General features: G+C 38.8%; 1 protein-coding gene across 6 annotated transcripts in view; it reads right to left on the reverse strand.

Moving 5' to 3' along the window:
- Window positions 1-3,048, reverse strand: part of LOC121329934 (cytoplasmic polyadenylation element-binding protein 2-like) — a 39,300-nt gene extending 36,252 nt beyond the window's left edge. For 2 of the 6 annotated variants that reach the window (XM_041276036.1, XM_041276026.1), the window contains exon 1: window positions 1,456-3,048. In XM_041276036.1, coding sequence (XP_041131970.1) covers window positions 1,456-2,733 — 1,278 coding nt within the window. In that variant the 5' untranslated portion in view covers window positions 2,734-3,048. The remainder of the gene's footprint in view (window positions 1-1,455) is intronic. The other 4 variants (XM_041276062.1, XM_041276053.1, XM_041276044.1 and 1 more) reach the window with 3 other exon arrangements.
- Window positions 3,049-18,826: the final 15,778 nt, after the last annotated feature.

The following is an 18,826-nucleotide window of genomic DNA, read 5'->3' on the forward strand; positions in this document are numbered from 1 at the left end:
AACTGAACGCTTGTCAAGAAATACTTACAAGCACACTGTATACGTTTGGATTTAAACATCAGCATCCCATATGAAAACCTGCAGTCAGGCATGGTCATTTTGAATCAAATATGTTCCACAATTAAGTAAATACAATTGTTACTACTCTAACATTTTTCACGCTACTTGGAAGACAAACAAATACATTGTGAAATACATTCTGAACCACATACATTACATTGTGCATTGAACTTGATTACAACCCTAGCACTACTGCCTACATACAGCTCTTGTGTGGGAGGAGGACTAGAGTTCTACTGTAATATAAATACTGCTGGTACTGTGACCAGTAAGAGCAGCTTGCTGGGTTTGCACAGTGGTAGTCAGATATTCAGCATATGTCAAAATTTTTTGTACCATTTTCCAAATTGATAAGACTACTTTATCTAAATTAAATCCAACACTTGAAAATAGGAATGAACTAAAAACAATTTAAAATCAGTCATTTTTAACACTGGCTTCACTAAAATACTAGAGCTTTCCTTGGCATAAATGAGAGAGAGAGATTCAACTGAACAGTTTCCTCATAAAGTCTGAAGATAGTTCAAGACACGTTTTCTGTAGGTTTCTCAGAACAGTGTGCTCCTACAGTAGGTATAACCAGATCATCCCAGTAAATGTAATATGTGACATGTCAGAGGGCAGGTCTAGATAAACACCATTCACATCCTTAAAGAAACCATCTGAAATAGTTTAAGAGATAATTGTGCAGCTGCATGGTGAATCTGGACCAATAACATGCTGTCCAGAAGAATGAACATGCCCTGGCACAGCTCTGATGGTGATCTTAATTGAAATGCATGACTGTTATCAAACTCCTAGTGTATGTCTTATGAGTTGATGGAGCACTCATTCTCACACTGGCACTTCTACCTGGGTCTGGACCCGGGTTCTGACTACCCGGATCACAATCCTGTGTAGTGTGAAACCACGTACCTGGGTCAGACCCGGATGTGGGTCGACCCAGGTTGAGTGAGACAAAATGCATGTCAGTGCAAATAGGGCTTAAGACATCGTATACCGTAAAGAAGCCTCATCTTGCCATTTTTTTTTCCTTTTATAAGTGGTGCATTACTTTAGAAACGCTAACCTTGCTTAACCTTGTTGTTACATTGTTTCATAGAGAACATCCAATTATGTGCTCTAGTGTAACAGTATCTATTACATTAAATGTGCTTAAGGTAGGTTGTCATTCAGTATGTGTGATGGAGGTATGAAAAGGTGATATGGTGGATTTCAATGACCAGGTGGTATTATTATTATTATTATTATTATTATTATTATTATTATTATTATATTAGTAGTAGTAACATTAATAGGTTATTGGTGTGGGAAAGAGATTACACACATACACACCCATTTACACAAAGAAATGGGTTAACAAGCATTATCTACTTAAAAATTAAAATCTCATACCTGATGATGGTTATAGCTGTTTCTCTGCTGGAGGAAAGCGGCCTGGTGTTGATGCAATTGGGGGCTTACTGGAGATCTCCTATTCTGTTGCTGTTGAGGTAAATTAATCTGAGGAGAGAAAGGACTGTTGAAGCCTGGGACGTTAATGCCTGCACAGGAATTAGCAGACACTGGTGAAAAACTCTGGAAAAAGGCAGGATTTATGGTGGAGGGGATCCCGGGGTAAAAACTGCTGTCAGTCTCAGCGTTGGAGATCTGATTCATGGGGCTGGCATGGTTTGGGTTGGTTGAGTTGGTGACTGGGGGTGGTGGAGAGCTCGTCTGCACTGACCAAGGGGTGCCAAAACCAGGCAGAGAGGGCGACGATGATCCCCCTTGGGTCTGCTCCTGGTTTTGCATCTCCTGACTCTGAAGGTTACTGAAACTGGCCACAAGACCTGTAGGCAATATATTATTAGCGGCGCTGCTCCCGTTGCTGTTAATCAGGTGGTTATTGGGGGATTCCATTTGGATTTTAGCCTTGTTGGGATTTACAGGAGAGGGTGATGACGAGGCAGCCGCCACAGCATTAGCTTCAGAAACCACTATCTCTTCAGCCACTGGGGACCTGCTTTTAATAGGACTCTCCAAGCTCTTTTCGCAGTTGCCTTGATCCAGTTTCGGGGAATCCTGTTGTCGGTTCAGGGCTTGGTACTGCTGCCTGAATTCACCCTGCCGTGGTGGCGGTGGAGGGGGTTGCTGTTTCTTGCCAAACTCTGCCTGATGGTGATTTAACTGCTGACAGTGTTTCTTCAGCTCTTGCTGCAGGTTATTAATTTGCTGTCCGAATTTCTCAGAATTTGCAGAGGGTTTGAACTCGGACAACTGCTGTTGGTTTAGATGGTTGAACTCCAGCCGGGTTTGCTGATCCAGTTGCTTGCCAAAGTCGGGGTCGTTGTTTGTGGGCTGACCAGTCTTGTTGTGGATGTTGTTGCTGCTGTTTCTCTCTGATGGTAGACAGTGGTGTTGCTGCGTTGTTGTCACCCCAAGCAGCAGCTCATCCTGCATGTTTTGCTGACGCGCAGCAGCTGACAGGAACAGAGAGGACACACCGACGTTGCTGCTGCTGCTGCTGCTGCTGCTGGAAATCGAGAAGCTGCTGGGCGATAAAGAAAACTGAGTAGAACAAGCCAGTGTAGGTGTCGTGTGCGCTCTTGCAAAAGCGCCTCCGCCGAAGATTGTGGTGCTGTTATTGGGGATGTTTGCTGTCTGTAACAAGCCGAACCCGTAATCCCCCATTTATTATGATAAAAAAAAAGGTTAACAAAGATGAATTTAAATTGATTTATTTATTATTTTACAATAAATACTTTTTTGTTTACGAGAGAGGAAGGGGTTTCGTTCGCTTTCTTTTTTGTATTCTGTATTTACCTAAAAAACAGTAGTTGTCTTTTTGTCTCAATTTTATGCTATGCCCTTATAATATGCCCTTCTCGGCAATACCGCACTTCAATCTCCCCTCCTCTCCTCTTGTCTCGTCTCATTGACGGCTGAACTGCTGCTGCGGATTATTAAAAACCCCGGAACGTGCGTCACCAACGCATCACAGTGGCCCTCTACTTATGAATATTAATATTAACCACCACCTCAACTGCAGAGGTCCGCATTTGTAATCTAATTCATTATTCATTAGCCGCAGTGCTTCGTCACGCTGTACTTTAATATTAAGCACCAGGAGTGTGTGTGTGTGTGTGTGTGTGTGTGTGTGTGTGTGTGTGTGTGTGTGTGTGTGTGTGTGTGTGTGTGTGTTTTTCTTTGCGGTTTCCAGGCTCCCCGATAGGCAGCTGCTGTAGCTGTGAATGACAGGACTGCAAAGAGAAGGAGAAGGTGGTTTTCAGACTCCCCCACCCTGTTAGTATTGACGTGGCCTCTCATGTGGACAGAAACGCAGCTATCTCGCGTCGTGGGAAAAATTGAAATAAGCTAGTTAACTGCTTCGTACCCGGAGACAGGAGAAAGCACCGGTTAGCGGCCTATAAAATACAGCAGTTACATTTCATCTATAACTTGGTTTCCCTAGTCATGTTCATCCATTACCGAGGCGATCTGTAACATTTTAGATAGTCGCAAAAGAGGGCATTTCATGTCAGTTATTGCCACTGATAAGCAGCGTTGACCATTTTCTCTGTTAATTGTTTATTACTGGTTTATTTGAAAATATAATGCTTTGTAAAGTTTAATTTGCAGCGAAAAACAACATTTTTTTTTCCAAAGAAACAACATTACAAAATGTAAACGTTTATTTATAATAATAATAATAATAATAATAATAATAATAATAATAATAATAATAATAACAACATATATTGTAAGATTACAGTAGTTGGTAGTTTTGTACTAAACAGGCTACCGGTAAATTAAGATATTTGAAATGATTAGTTAACAGTTTTATTGGCCAGTTATTGTTATTTTATAATGTAACGTCTTAGTTTAAAGTATGTCAAAATAAGTAGATGACTATGTTACGCAATTATCCAACATTTAATTTTCAGTCTCGGTAATGTGTACAATTGATATACTGTATGTAACTGCAGGGCCCACTAAGTAAGTGTAGGAGGAGATAGGTCGGCCACTTCACAGTGGCGAGAAGTACAAAGACTTGTGGCGCCCATAGTTACAGTATATATGGTACTTTCCTTTGACAAAAGGGGACAGGATACGGATGCAGAATCCTCATGAAAGTCAATGGCCAAGAAAGACATTCAAATTGTCATAAAATTATGCCTTAACTGGAGGGATTTGGGGCATACCAGGGGATATCAGTCTTTCTAGTTGATAAAATCATGGACAGTTTATTCTTGTCAGTGCAAAGTACATTTAACCAATAGTTCTGTGGCTTTGTGGTGCAATTGTATCAATTAAATTTAATTACCAGATTTGTGTTTGCTTTAAACAGTGGTATTAAATCTGGTAATCAGAAGAGCTGTATGTGTGCCATATGTACTTTTGAAGCACTGGTACAACTAAAACATTAACCTATATTTAGCTGTTTTAAAGCAATACAAGCTTGAATATGTATTTTGCTTTTGAGGAGTCAGAGTGCCTGGAATCAATGGAATTGGATTTCAGTTGTAATTGAGCAACAATCTCAGTGGCTGCTTTTTGCTTTTGTCTTGTTTTGGAGGTGCAAAGTCACGAGAAGCTAAATCGAAGGATAAAAACAGAAGTCCTAAATTTAAATAGTGTTAATTAACCAGAAGAAAGAAAATAGATAACTCAATCAGAGCTTGCCTCAACAGGGAGTTTGAAATCTAGAATTGAAAGAAATACCAAAAATAAATATGCAGTTCTTATTTTTTTAGTAGCTTATACAACAGTTGAAATCAATTTTTGAACCATCAAAGTACCCTTAACAGACGTAGGCACTGTGTATTTATTACAACCATCATACCAAACTTATAGATGTAAAACACTATCTCTTAGGTTTTATTGTACAGTTGTACATTTGCATTAATATTTTTTAAACCATAGTATAAAATCTTGAATACTTAAGTTTGCTAACTATTATATGTTTTCTGTTTTATTGCATTCTTCAGCACATACGCACATAAAAGCTGGCCTTCTAATCCTATTTTTACTCTGTACATTAGGGTAAAAAATCAATACTGTAAAAGTCCACGTCACTACCATCATAACTGCTTTCTGGTGTAAGTGTAAGAGATGCAGTGGAATCATTACATCAAGTGTTGCACCTTGATTATTCACTTGCACGTATTAATTGCATTCACTGTTGAATGTAGGTCTCTATCTAAATTGTTAATTAGCCCACATATTGAAGCATTTTGTAAACAATTTAATATTGTATTGCAGTCTTTGTGCATTCATTTGAATGAACAGTCAACACAAATATTTGCCCTAAAGGTGACTTTAAGAAAAATCTTTTAGACCTTATGATCATTCCTCTCCAGTTTCTCTGAGATATGAATGTACCAACTTTACATCAAGCTGCAAACTGATACTCTTTAAATTGATACAGATGCAGATGTAATTTTCTTTTCCTCCATCATAGTCTCCAATGTATTTTGTAATCAAAAACACATTAAACTGCACTATATCACAGAACACACTATTGACTCAGAAGCAGTAAGTGAAAGACATTTCATCATAAAATCTAAGCATTTTATTAAGATCTTGAAGGAATACAGTAATATGGAAAAGCCAAAGCATGGACCGTCACTATTGTGTTGCTGGTGGGGGTGGGGGTTGTGCAGAGGGAGAACAAAGGAAAAGATTATGAAGGAAGATCACTCAGCTTACAAACATTTTCGAAAATGTTTAAATGGACTGGGTTGTGTTCACTGCATTTACGTTTGAAAAAAAGAACCTTAATTATAATGTACTGGTACAGAAATGCATTTAACATACATTTTCTATTGAGCTATTCCTGGGGAAGGAAGCATTTTCTTGCTTTGTACTTGCAGGGGATGAATAAATTGGTAGCCCACCAACTTTTATATGCAGTGGGCTACTGTGATAAGCTTGGTGGATAAAGTGTTGTTACATCTTTGGTCCCTGCAAAACTGATTATATAGCAACATAAATATTTGCAAAAGTGCTTTTGTAGGGCTATCAACTGCAAAAAGGAAAAATAAATTGTCCACCTGCTGGCCTTTTCTGTAATATCCAAAACAGTCTAGGAATCTGGAATGATTTCAATTTTCTTTTGATCTTTAGGACTATTTCAGAATATCCCCACAATTTTTATGTAGTTTCACAGACCCTGTCTACCACTAGTATTGGGCTACCTTACTGAAAGTAACATTAGGAACCAGCTGTGGAACCAGCCGTTAATGTTTGCAGTTTTGTTATAATACTCCTACCCTTGACAGTTCTACATTATCTGTAATATTGAGTCAACCTCTATAGTTTTCAACTAATAAGTCTGTCCTACAGATTGCAATGCTATAAATAATTCATCATTAACTTAAAAAACAAAGGTAAAAAGTAAAGTAGAAAAATGTAGGCAAGTACCTAAATGATATCAAACTGTTTTAAATGTTACCTTACTGCTACATGATTACAGTATAGTACAGTTACAGCAGTTAGTGTTATGTAAGAATGGGACATTATAGGGGAACAAATATTAAATGAAATCAAGGATAATGTACAAACATACCAACAAATTACACCATGGAAGATACTAACATTTTATGTATGAATTAGTAAAAAAAAATAAAAGCTGACATTTTTACAAAATTACTTTGCACTCTCCAACTTTTTTTACTGTGCTATTCTACTGTATTCTACTGTAGTATTATGTATTTTCATGTCCTCTGTATTTTTCTTTCTGCTAAAATATCTGTGTTATAAGCAAGCATCCTGTCCCTTGACGTGTGTTTATGATTTGTATTAAAACATAATGGCGCTAAAAAGTCAACCGTAAAGGAAACGATAATCTATTATTCAGTTTACCTCAGTCTTGCTTGCTTGGCACCTACACATATAGCATAATATGCATATAAACATAAATATGTGTTAAAGCAGATATATATTTATGGGGTGGAGTGGGGCTAATAACTATACATTTTAAATGGTTTAAGTGCTTTCATGTCTTAGAATTGCCTAATTAGTAACCATAGAGCCATGACACCCTGTTCCCAGGAGTGTTTTCAGCTGTGAACCACTGTACCCCAACCACGCTGTCAGATGTCACCTCCATAAACAGACATTTACCTCCCATTAAGGGCTATTTGCCTCTCTCTATGACCCCTCGCCAGCTCCCCATACTCCAGCCATGTGGCACAAATGGTATAATCCTGTCAGTTCAAGGCAGGTGACAGTGCTGCCCAATGCTGAGTAATCAGTGGCTGTAATTAGCCAGACTGAACCAGGCACAAATAATAGAGCAGACAGCCAGCTGCCATTTAGGGGTGGTGTGGGGGATAGGCTGTGACAGATCACAGACCCACTGTAGACACTGTAGAAATCAGGAGACAAATGCATTGAAAACACTATAAGCAATCAGTGCATACTGCATATGACTAAAGCTTAGCTAATTTTATTCCAGACACTGTACTGCCAGCATGTATCACATTATTATTAAAAACCGTAGTGTAGGAAAAACTGTTGAATACAGTCCAATTAAAATTCAACTAAATTGTAATTTTTATAATAACAAGGTGTTACCTAGTTGTGTTTGTCTAATTTAAAATTTAATTTGCTTTCATAAATAATCAATATGCAAAGTATTCGAACATTGCCTATACAGTTCTTTAAAGCAATTCATTTAAACTTGCGAAGAAATTTTAAATATTTTAATTTCAGATTTTATCACATTGCTATGAAATAAATATGAAATGTAAAAATTGTCTATAGACAGACCTAAAAAAAACATTATATATATAAGATATTTGCACCTGTTATATTTAGCAGGACTATTGGATTTAACTAAATGAGCCTGTAAAAAAAAAAAAAGCAAACTTAATAGGGCACTGAAAAGGATGCTATATTCTATAAATAAATTATACTGTTTGAGATGAGGTTACACATTAGCATTGTCTGTCTAGCACACAGGACCTGACACAGAAGTGCAGCTGTTGTCCTTGCGATAGGTAATCTGCATGTGCCATTGTTTGCTTGATTACAACATTTAAGCTTGAGGTGGAGGGGGGTAAGCGGTTGTGCAGTGATAACATTTGACACAATCCCTGATTACTCTGATAGGCCCCTGTGCCTTGGTGAGCTATCAGTCTATACAGGTTGATGCTTGTCCTTAGTCACGCTACCCCCAGTCTTACCAAATTCAAGGGATCTGAAAGTGTCATCTTTTAGAGAGTGCCAGCTGGACTATATACCCAGACACTCTGGAGTATGTCAACAGATGGTGGGGGGGTGGGAACTGCCTCAATAGAGAGTTCAAAAATAAAACCTCAGTCTAGCTTAATCATGGATTGAAAATTAGAGAAAGTGTGTTATTACTGATAGTAAGGAAGCAGCTAATGTACTGTAGCACCTAAGCTTTATGGCCATTGTCTGATGTGCATGTTAATCCAAGGCAAGGCACTGCTGCCATCAATTGTTTATACAAGTATTGTTCAAAACAAACAGAAAACCTCAAATAGATGCTTCTTTGTGTCAGGACTTGCAGTAATCCATAAATATACATCAGTTTATTGGATGGTGTCCAATATGATGATGAGTGCGATGTCTGCTACAGAGATAAAGCTTAACAAGTTTATTTGCAACATTTTATTTTTCATGTAATTTATAATTCTATACTGAATAACATGAGCCTAAAAAAAGAAAAAGGTGCCCTCATTGCACCAGCTCACTGGATCCATTTGCACCCTGATGAAGGCACTTCTGTGTCGAAACGCTGGTGACTTGTAGACATGAATTAAAGATATTTTGGAGCGTAATTAAGTGGTTCTCTCGTTCTCTATACCAAGTATTGAAAAATAAACATACAATGAAAAGAAGAGTTTGTACTCCTTTTATACATGCATGCAGTGATCTGTAGCCTACGGGTACTGGAGCATACAGTACTGCAGTGTTTTCACAGTACATTTTGTATAGAAACTACTACAGCTATGGAAAAAAGTTTTGCGTCACTTTATAAAATTAGCTAATTTTGTTTGTAAAAGTCAAATGAAACCTGCTGAATAATAATGTATTGAATTACATATCACTGTGTAGCTTTCCATATACTTAATGAAAAACTGACAAAAAGGGAAAGATTTGACATTTTAAAATCTAACATGAATTATGGCTTCCAGTACACTTTTGCAACATCATTTTGTAGTTTATTTGATTAAATGATCTTAAATAAAATATGTAAATTATGATCATATAGCTGTAAAAAACTAAATTGTGTCTCAATCCTAAAATTCTTAGTGGTTTTTGCTGGAGAAATACGAGGCTGCCAGTTCTCACCCACCTAGTGTCAAGACGACCTTTCAAGACATGATGGTGTTTAAATAACATTGTCATTATCACTGAATTGTCATTGGGTCATTTTGAGGTATATGTACTTGAAAGGCCCACATACTGGGTTATCTTTGTCAGAGCCAGGGATTGGAGAGAAAGTGAGAGAGACTTTTACTAATTGCAGTGCAAGCTACAAACAACATTCACATTTTATAGTTTACTGTCACACGCATATTTATTAATTTCAGCAGAGGCTGAACAGAGTTTAGGATATTCTTTTAAACAACATATTTGGGTTTCACTTAGAAAATACATGTTAATTTACATCAATGTATATATCATACAAGGGTGAGTCAGACCTGAATCTTTTTTTTTGGCAGCTCCATTTAATGTGAACAAGAAGAAAATTCATTTGATCTGGGGCCCATTCTGTTTAGGGAAATATGTGTGTGGTGGATGGGAGGAACACATTGCCGAAAAATGTCATTTCAGCATCCAACCAATCTACATATTATACAAAGGAAGGTTGCGTTTTGGGGAGTGATTGATGAATCTTAGCTATGCCTGCTTTAAAAATGAATTGGTGAAAATTGGTTAGCAATGCTTGAGTAGCAAAGTGTGACTCCTAATCTGGGATTGTGTTGATTCAATGATGAAAAATGTTGAAATGTAATCTCCCTACAGATATGAAAATGCGTTTAACTCGGTCTTTCTTGTCAAGGACTCCTGATGTTGCCAGGTAGCAGGATATAGTGGCACCTAATGACCCTGCAGTCCTTCAGTAGTAAACAGCTGCCATTTCTAAGTGTGGTAGGGGGCCTTTTTTGTTTCATTAATTTTGTATGTCAATGAGCTGATCTTTCTGAATTATTTAAGTAAATCAATCTTCATATGTTTAGCAATGATCCCCACAAATGCTGCTGTTACAGTGCATTTACACACAGTTCTGCAGATGGTATTGCCAGTGAAAATATGTATTGTTCTTGGTACATGTTGATTTTTGTTTCAAAACAGTTTATCTTTATCTGTCTGAATATTTCTATTTGTGGCTCAGTGGCATATTTGAAAGGTGCTAGGAAGTCGGTATTCAACCTTAAAAGAATGACATTACTAAAAGCCTCAGAAAAGTGGATTTAGTCACAAACATATATATGTATAATTTTGGTTATAGAAACATTTGCACTAATAAGCTCTTTCTTCAGAATTTAGCTTGGGACGCTTAACTGTCCTTGTGGTCAATTAATTTGACAAATATGATAACTACTTTAGTTGTTAATGTACTTTTCTCTTGAAGAAAAATCTATTTTGTAGAATGTATAAAATAATGTGAAAATATTTTTGGTAAAATAAGCTAATAAAGAAATAAAACACAGTGCTTATATAGTTTTAGAATATGATTATCTTAAGTTTTATTACTTTGGATTTATCATGTAACACAGAGCATTACATGTTGACAGCCTCTCTAAAACTGTATTTCCCTGTTCTTTCCTAACGGCAAAACTGATCCATGTCCGAAGGGAATTCATGGTTATTTGATTCATTAGTCTCAAGGGTGTTGATTTAGCGGCAATGGAAGCTGGTCCTCTGTTTATCCTCAATGCAGGGATAGAATAAGCTGTGTCAATGTATTGCCCCATGAGCATGCCTGTAGCCTGCCCTGGAAGGACCACCCTTTTAGAGAAGATGGAGCAGTTCAGACAATGCCTGTCTGATCAATACATGACCGTTTTTTGGGATTGCTTCCTGTATTTTCAGATGTTTAAGTGATTAAAACCATAAGATATATAGATACATGATTACTGGTATTCAGCCTTTGTGAAGGACACTTTCCATTAAATATTAACAACAATTCTGAACAAAAGCATTCATGGACTGGATTCAGTATTGTGAGCTCAGTTTCACAAATAATGAATGACAGGGAAACACCCAGAGCCTTTGAATCAAAGAAAAATGGCTTATCCAGAATGAAATTTATAATTAGCATTTTAGCATGTATACATTTTTTAAAAAACACATAAAAACAAAGGATGGAAGCAGCTGTCTCATGATTGAAAGCAATAATACTCGACTTTCTGATATTTAAAGGTTTTTTGTTTTTTTTTCAGTCTGACACTATTGTCAGATAAGTGTGTGTGATAAAAGGGGAAAGTGCAAATCTGTCATCATGACAGTGTAGGAAAGGCCTTTTTCCCATAGGTTTTACTAACACAGCTGGCACTAGATCTTCTGATATTCAAATGATATAACTTTGCATGTTAACTATGATTTAAATATTTTCTGTTCTTGACATTGTGCACCATAGGATCAGTGGAAGCCCATTTATTTTTGGCAAAATGAAAAATGGTGATCACAGGAAGCAGACTGGTGTAATACTATATAATAGCCCATCTTAAAAGCACTCATAATGAGGAGTTTGCATTCTCTTTCAACATAATCTGCTTTGAATCCAATGCATGGATTGCTCTGATTGCTGGGTTGTTGGCCCCTTTGCTGTATCACTACCCTATAGAAGTGGGGTTTTTTTGTGTGTGAGTTGTTGGAAGTAAAAACGTCACTGCAGGCTGATTATTTCGGTATCAAAGTGGAGCATTCGTGGTCTAGTGAAAAGGGTTCTTAGTTTGTTTTTCTGATGACAACCTGAAAGTGTCTGTATAGTAATGATATGAGGGACCAAATAAAATATGTTCCAGTGGACAAGTGGAGTGCTTTCTTTGGGCAGAATGTATTGAATTTTAATGTTTAAGCTGAAAGGGAATAAACGAAAATGTGTCCCATCTGCTGTCTTCTGTGCCAAATTTAGAAAATATGAATTTACTACCGTCATAGATACAAACAAGGCAGGAGCATGCAACACAACCTAATTTGAAATTTCCTAAAACTTTAATGATAGAGAAAAGCAAAAAAAAAAAAAAAGAGAGAATATACTTCAGCACAGGCCATAACTCTCACAGGCTCACTATTAACTATGCAACAATCTGTAGTTGGCATTATGCTATGCTTCACTTAGACAATGGATCTTGTGGGTATAAAATTGGAAGACAATTGCATTTCGTAGTCGATTAAAATAGATTTGATTGCATTTGTGCCTCAGCAGCCAAACAAGTAAGGACACATATGCCACATTCCATGTGTACTGAGTTACAATGAGATGGACTGGGCGGGTGTTGATTCAATGTGCAGTGGGGTTCATTTTCTCATAATCGTACCACACCTTTTGGCTTTGAATGCTAAGAACATTTCTTGATTTTACAACAAAGATGTTTTGAGTGGTTAGTTATACAAATTTAAAAATCCTAAACAAATTAAAAATCCTACAGTAACTGGCAGTATACATACTCTAGATATTATGTAGGTAGTGCTTTATATGCAGGGTTGGTGAGTTTTAAAATTTAAATCAGTTATTATTTTCAAATTATGTAAAAATGTATAGTACTGTAATTGTAGTTCTACCTCCAAATACTGTACATTTAACATTCTTAGGATGTTGCAAGTGGTGGTTTGTAAATAGTTACATACCAAACCAAATTACTCAAAATCTTAAATGAAAGGAAAGCAAATTATTTATCATTGTGGCATCCTCTAAATGTGAACTATAATATATTTTCTGGAGTTTAATCACGGCTATTATTATTGTTACTGTACATCATTATTGCATCACGCATTGTCACGTTAGCTACATTTAAACGTGCGTAAGAGTGAAAATCTACTTTCACGTGTACCTAGGTATTGCATCAGCACAATCTTGTCTTTTACAATCAGAATGATACATCCTTTGTCAGTCTTTCAGTGTGTTTTGTGCATTTGAGAAAGGAGAGGAATGAATTGTAGGCTGAAGTTGATGAGAAGCAATTACCCTCCGCAGCATGAACTAAAATGGTATGCTGCTTTTATACAAAAAATGAGAAAAAGCAGGTTGCATAGAGGATTTATATTGAACCCTGACGAACCCAATAAACCGAGGGAGTGGTTGTACAGTATTTATTTGTTAGTCTATTTGTTTTTCTATGGGTCTCTCACTATAGCGTGGCCCTTGATATATAGGGGATCTATTTTGGACCCTGACACCCGTGATATGCGAGTGGGTGGTGTGTGTGTGTGTGTGTGTGTGTGTGTGTGTGTATATATATATATATATATATATATATATATATATATATATATATATATAGTGCCTATAGAAGGTCTACACCCCCTTGAACTTTTTTCACATTTTGTTGTGTCATAAGAACATAAGAAAGTTTACAAACGAGAGAAGGCCATTCGGCCCATCTTGCTCGTTTGGTTGTTAGTAGCTTATTGAGCCCAAAATCTCATCAAGCAGCTTCTTGAAGGATCCCAGGGTGTCAGCTTCAACAACATTAAAGTGTCAGTGCCTCCGCTTCTTGCCTTTAAATGATTATTTTTTTCCACTTATCTACACACCATACTCCACACTGTTAAGAGGAAAAAAGTTTTTATTGAGAAAAAAATATATATTAAAAATACAAAACTGAAAGATCATAATTGGATAAGTCTCCACCCCCCTGAGTTAATACTTGGTGGAAGCACCTTTGGCAGCAATTACAGCTGTGAGTCTGTTGGGATAGGTCTCTACCAACTTTGCACACCTAGATTTGACAATATTTGACCATTCTTCTTTACAAAACTGTTCAAGCTCTGTCAAGTTCCTTGGGGAGTGTTGATGGACAGCAATCTTCAAGTCATGCCACAAATTTTCGATTGGATTTAGGTCAGGGCTCTGACTGGGCCACTCAAGGACATTTACCTTTATTCATTTTAAAACTGCTGGTGAAAAGGGAGTTTTTATGTTTAAGTTGGATGTCAAAACTTATTTTAACAGATACATTTATTTTTCCACGATTCCTTCATTTGGTACTGATGATCGATGTACTTTCCCCACAATATTTTTTACTTCCATTAATTAAATGGTTGGTGTGTAGCTACTGACAGCTCATATATTCAGAAACCATAATTAATCTACAGTAATGCCTGCAATAGTAATGTTAACCTGTATTATTATTATTATTATTATTATTATTATTATTATTATTATTTATTTCTTAGCAGACGCCCTTAACCGGGGCAACTTACAATAATTTCTGACATACCTTTCATAGGCTCCCGTGTACAGTTTTTAAATACAGTTCCTGTCTCAATGAAAAGTTAATTATTATTTCTCCCCTGAAAGCAAGTTGCCCTGTCTGTCTGTTTCTTGCTGTTGTGTGCTCCTTCTATGAGCTCCCTGCTACTGTAGCAGCCATCACAACGCTATAGACATTTAACAGAGAAAAGTGTAAGGTACTGCACGCAGGAAATAAAAATGTACATTATAAATATCATATGGGAGATATTGAAATTGGAGAAGGAATCTATGAAAAAGACCTAGGAGTTTTTGTTGACTCAGAAATGTCTTCATCTAGGCAATGTGGGGAAGCTATAAAAAAGGCTAACAAGATGCTCGGATACATTGTGAAAAGTGTTGAATTTAAATCAAGGGAAGTAATGTTAAAACTGTACAATGCACTTGTAAGACCTCATCTTGAATATTGTGTGCAGTTCTGGTCACCTCGCTATAAAAAAGATATTGCTGCTCTAGAAAGAGTGCAAAGAAGAGCGACCAGAATTATTCCGGGCTTAAAAGGCATGTCATATGCAGACAGGCTAAAAGAATTGAATCTGTTCAGTCTTGAACAAAGAAGACTACGTGGCGACCTAATTCAAGCATTCAAAATTCTAAAAGGTATTGACAGTGTCGACCCAAGGGACTTTTTCAGCCTGAAAAAAGAAACAAGGACCAGGGGTCACAAATGGAGTTTAGAAAAAGGGGCATTCAGAACAGAAAATAGGAGACACTTTTTTACACAGAGAATTGTGAGGGTCTGGAATCAACTCCCCAGTAATGTTGTTGAAGCTGACACCCTGGGATCCTTCAAGAAGCTGCTTGATGAGATTTTGGGATCAATAAGCTACTAACAACCAAACGAGCAAGATGTTCTTATGTTCTTAGCCTAACAGCCTTCTATACAGCAGACTATCAACAAAACTCAAGAATTACAATAAAGCGGACCCTGTGTACAGGGAGTTCTATCTCGACTGCTACCCCTGGCACAATGGAAGATCAGTCTCACCAGCATTTTTCAGGTCAGTAGAAGGCCAAATATATTGACAATTGTTCAGGATGTTTCTGTGCCATGCAGTAAGGCATTTGTGGTGAGAGTTTTCAGTTTAATGTTAAACCTTTGGACTGACGAAACCAATCGCCTAGGTGTTGAAGTGGTCAAAAGTGAGCTTTGCATAAATTACAAACCACATGTTCACACTGAAGTGTATAGTTCAGAATAGAGAATCGATGCAGTTTGAGAGTAAAACAATCTCAATGAAGAGGGACACGCAGAGCGGCTTGGAGCTTAAACACAAGGTAATAAAACACTGTTATTTCTCTAGATACCTGTCTATTATTATTATTATTATTATTATTATTATTATTATTATTATTATTATTAGGCTTCCAAGCCAGAATGATGAATTTTTGGGGAAAAAAAACTTTCAAAATCTTCTTAGACAACCAAACTCTTCATCAGCAACCAAACCAGCTTCAAGTTTGCAAAGCAGAAGTTGCTGGGATAAACTTTACTATCTAAATGGCTGCCAGAGATTTTACCGAAGCACACCCCTGACAGCAAAATGCGTTTATTTGAAAGCCGTTTGACCACCAAGTCCAAACTTGGTTGGCATTGTCCCAGTGACAATGGAATACAAATAAGTCAAAATTGTCTGCGGTCTAAGGGGAAACAATTTAAATAAATTTCCATACATTAACAGTATTCATTGTCTTTAAATGACTCTCACATGGTACCTTTTCCTACGCGATTCATCGCTCAATACACATCGCTCAAAACTACATGGATAAATATCTCGGGTCATATTGGCCTGAGGCATTATGTTTGTTTACAAAATCATTTTTAAAACAACTAAAGAACAAAGAGTTTATTTTCTTTTTATAAGTAAATAGGTTCCAGAAAGATCCTTAGCAGACACGGGTAATATATAAAACTGAACAGTGTGGATTCACTTTAATTACTTGATAAGAAAACTACAAGTGCTTAATAATTGAAATTAAATTAAGCCTTATGTGGAAGGGTGGTGGGTAATTCACGGACACAGGAGACAGACAGGTGAATTTGGCAACACCGCCCAGGTGCCCAGTTTTATTTCAGGGTGCTGTTTTTCTTTAGTCCCGCAGATGGTGCTGTGGGTCCGTGGTCTGATTTACCAACGATGGTAAACAGAACCATGGGCTTACCAAGCGATGGTGCACCATACCGGCGTCCTTGCAGGTGCTTCGAAGCAATAATTCAAAACAGAAGGCACAAAGAAACAGGGAAAATAAAACAGTAACAAAAACTACAAAGAAAAAGTGCTGCACTTTGCAGCGATATCTTGGTCGCCGCTGCCCGTGCGACCCGGATCACCGTCCTACACTGCCGGCTCACTAGCCTGCTCTGATATACTAATCAGGGGTCTGCCCAAGGGTTCCCCACCCTCAATGTCTCGCTCTGAACCTCCGTTTCTTTCTCTCCCACTGGTTCTCGGTCGCTGACCAGCGCTTCCGCACTCTCAGTGTGTTTAACAGGGCAGACCTGAGGAGACAACAGAGCGTTAATTTATATGGCTAACAATCTCCCAAGACGCGCCTCTCAGCCATTCAGAGAGGGGGAAAGTCCACTCACTCACTTTCCCACCTCCCCGTGTCACTGCCATGACTCACAGGCGATTGTTGGACGACTGACGCCCTCTTCCTGCAGCCCGTGAACACGCCAGCAGAGTCAGCACAGATCTCTCCCTGTTACATATCCTTCCCCTCAGAATGACACCACCAGTTCATTCGAAAATCTTACACCCCCATGCCTTCCCGAGAGAAAACGTTTGCGTTTTGATGCAGCTTTCCTGCTCGGTGGACTACCCTGAAGGCATAGGGCTGCAAGGCCAAGTACCACTGTGTGATTCTGGCGTTGCTATCTTTCATCCGGTGAAGCCATGCTAAGGGGGCATGATCTGTAACCAGGGTGAAGTGTCGCCCCAGGAGGTAGTACCGGAGTGACTCCACTGCCCATTTTACCGTGAGACACTCCTTCTCAATGGTGCTATAATTTTTCTCGCAGGGAAGGAGCTTCCTGCTGATATACAGGACTGGGTGCTCGCTTCCCCGAACCTCCTGAGACAACACTGCCCCGAGACCTGTCTCTGACGCATCCGTCTGCAGGGTGAACCTCTTACCAAAATCCGGGCTGCATAGTACTGGCTTACTACACAGCCTCCGCTTCAAGGCGAGAAAGGCCCTCTGGCACGACTCCGTCCACTGAACCGTATTTGGGGCAGCCTTCCGGGTGAAGTCTGTCAAGGGAGCAGCGAGCGTAGCGAAGCTCGGGATGAACTTTCTATAATAACCCGCTAGTCCCAAGAAAGAGCGCACCTGGGTTTTGGTTGTAGGAACCGGCCAGTCAGCCAAGGCTTTCACCTTAGCAACTAGCGGTCTGATCTGGCCGCCCCCTACTCGATACCCCAAATACTCCGACTCACTCTTCCCAATGGCACACTTCTTTGGGTTAGCAGTGAGCCCCGCCTCCCGCAAGGATTGCAGCACCGCCGCCACCTTACACAGATGACTCGGCCAATCCTCACTGTTGATAACCACATCATCTATGTAAGCAGCGGCGTACTGCTGATGGGGCCGCAAGATGCGATCCATCATCCGCTGGAAAGTGACGGGGGGTCCGTGCAACCCAAAGGGCATGGTCCTGAATTGGTACAACCTGAAGGGAGTCGAAAACGCTGTCCTCTCTCTAGATTCCGGGGTCAGGGGTATCTGCCAGTACCCCTTCGTTAAATCCAGTGTCGTCATAAAATGAGCTGTGCCTAGACGCTCCAGCGACTCATCTACTCGGGGCATCGGATAAGCATCAAATTTTGATTTCTCATTGATTCATCTGAAATCAATACAAAATCGAGTTGACCCGTCTGGCTTATCGACTAAAACAATCGGACTGTTACAGTCACTCTGGGACTCTTCTATTACTCCCAGTCTCAGCATTTCGTCAATTTCTGCTTTTATTACCTGTCTTTTACACTCAGGTATATGATACGGCCTCTGGCGAACTAGCGCCCCCGGCTCAATATCAATGTGATGATGGGCTACTCGAGTCTGCCCCGGGACTGAAGAGAACATGTCAGGAAACTCCGCCACCAGACCGTGAGCCTGACATTTCTGCGTTGGTGTCAGATTCTCCGCAATCTGTACCGATCCTTTTCTTGCCAACACAGAAAGATCAGGTCCCAGGTCCGTGACGTCATCCGCATGCGCCACTAACTACGCCTCAGGTTGCAACCAAGGCTTTAAGAGATTGATATGATAAATGTGTTTTTCTGTCCGTCGCCCCGGCTGGCAGATCTCATAGTCCACCTTCCC

The sequence above is a fragment of the Polyodon spathula genome, chromosome 2 (assembly GCF_017654505.1).
Source record: "Polyodon spathula isolate WHYD16114869_AA chromosome 2, ASM1765450v1, whole genome shotgun sequence".
NCBI lineage: Eukaryota > Metazoa > Chordata > Actinopteri > Acipenseriformes > Polyodontidae > Polyodon > Polyodon spathula.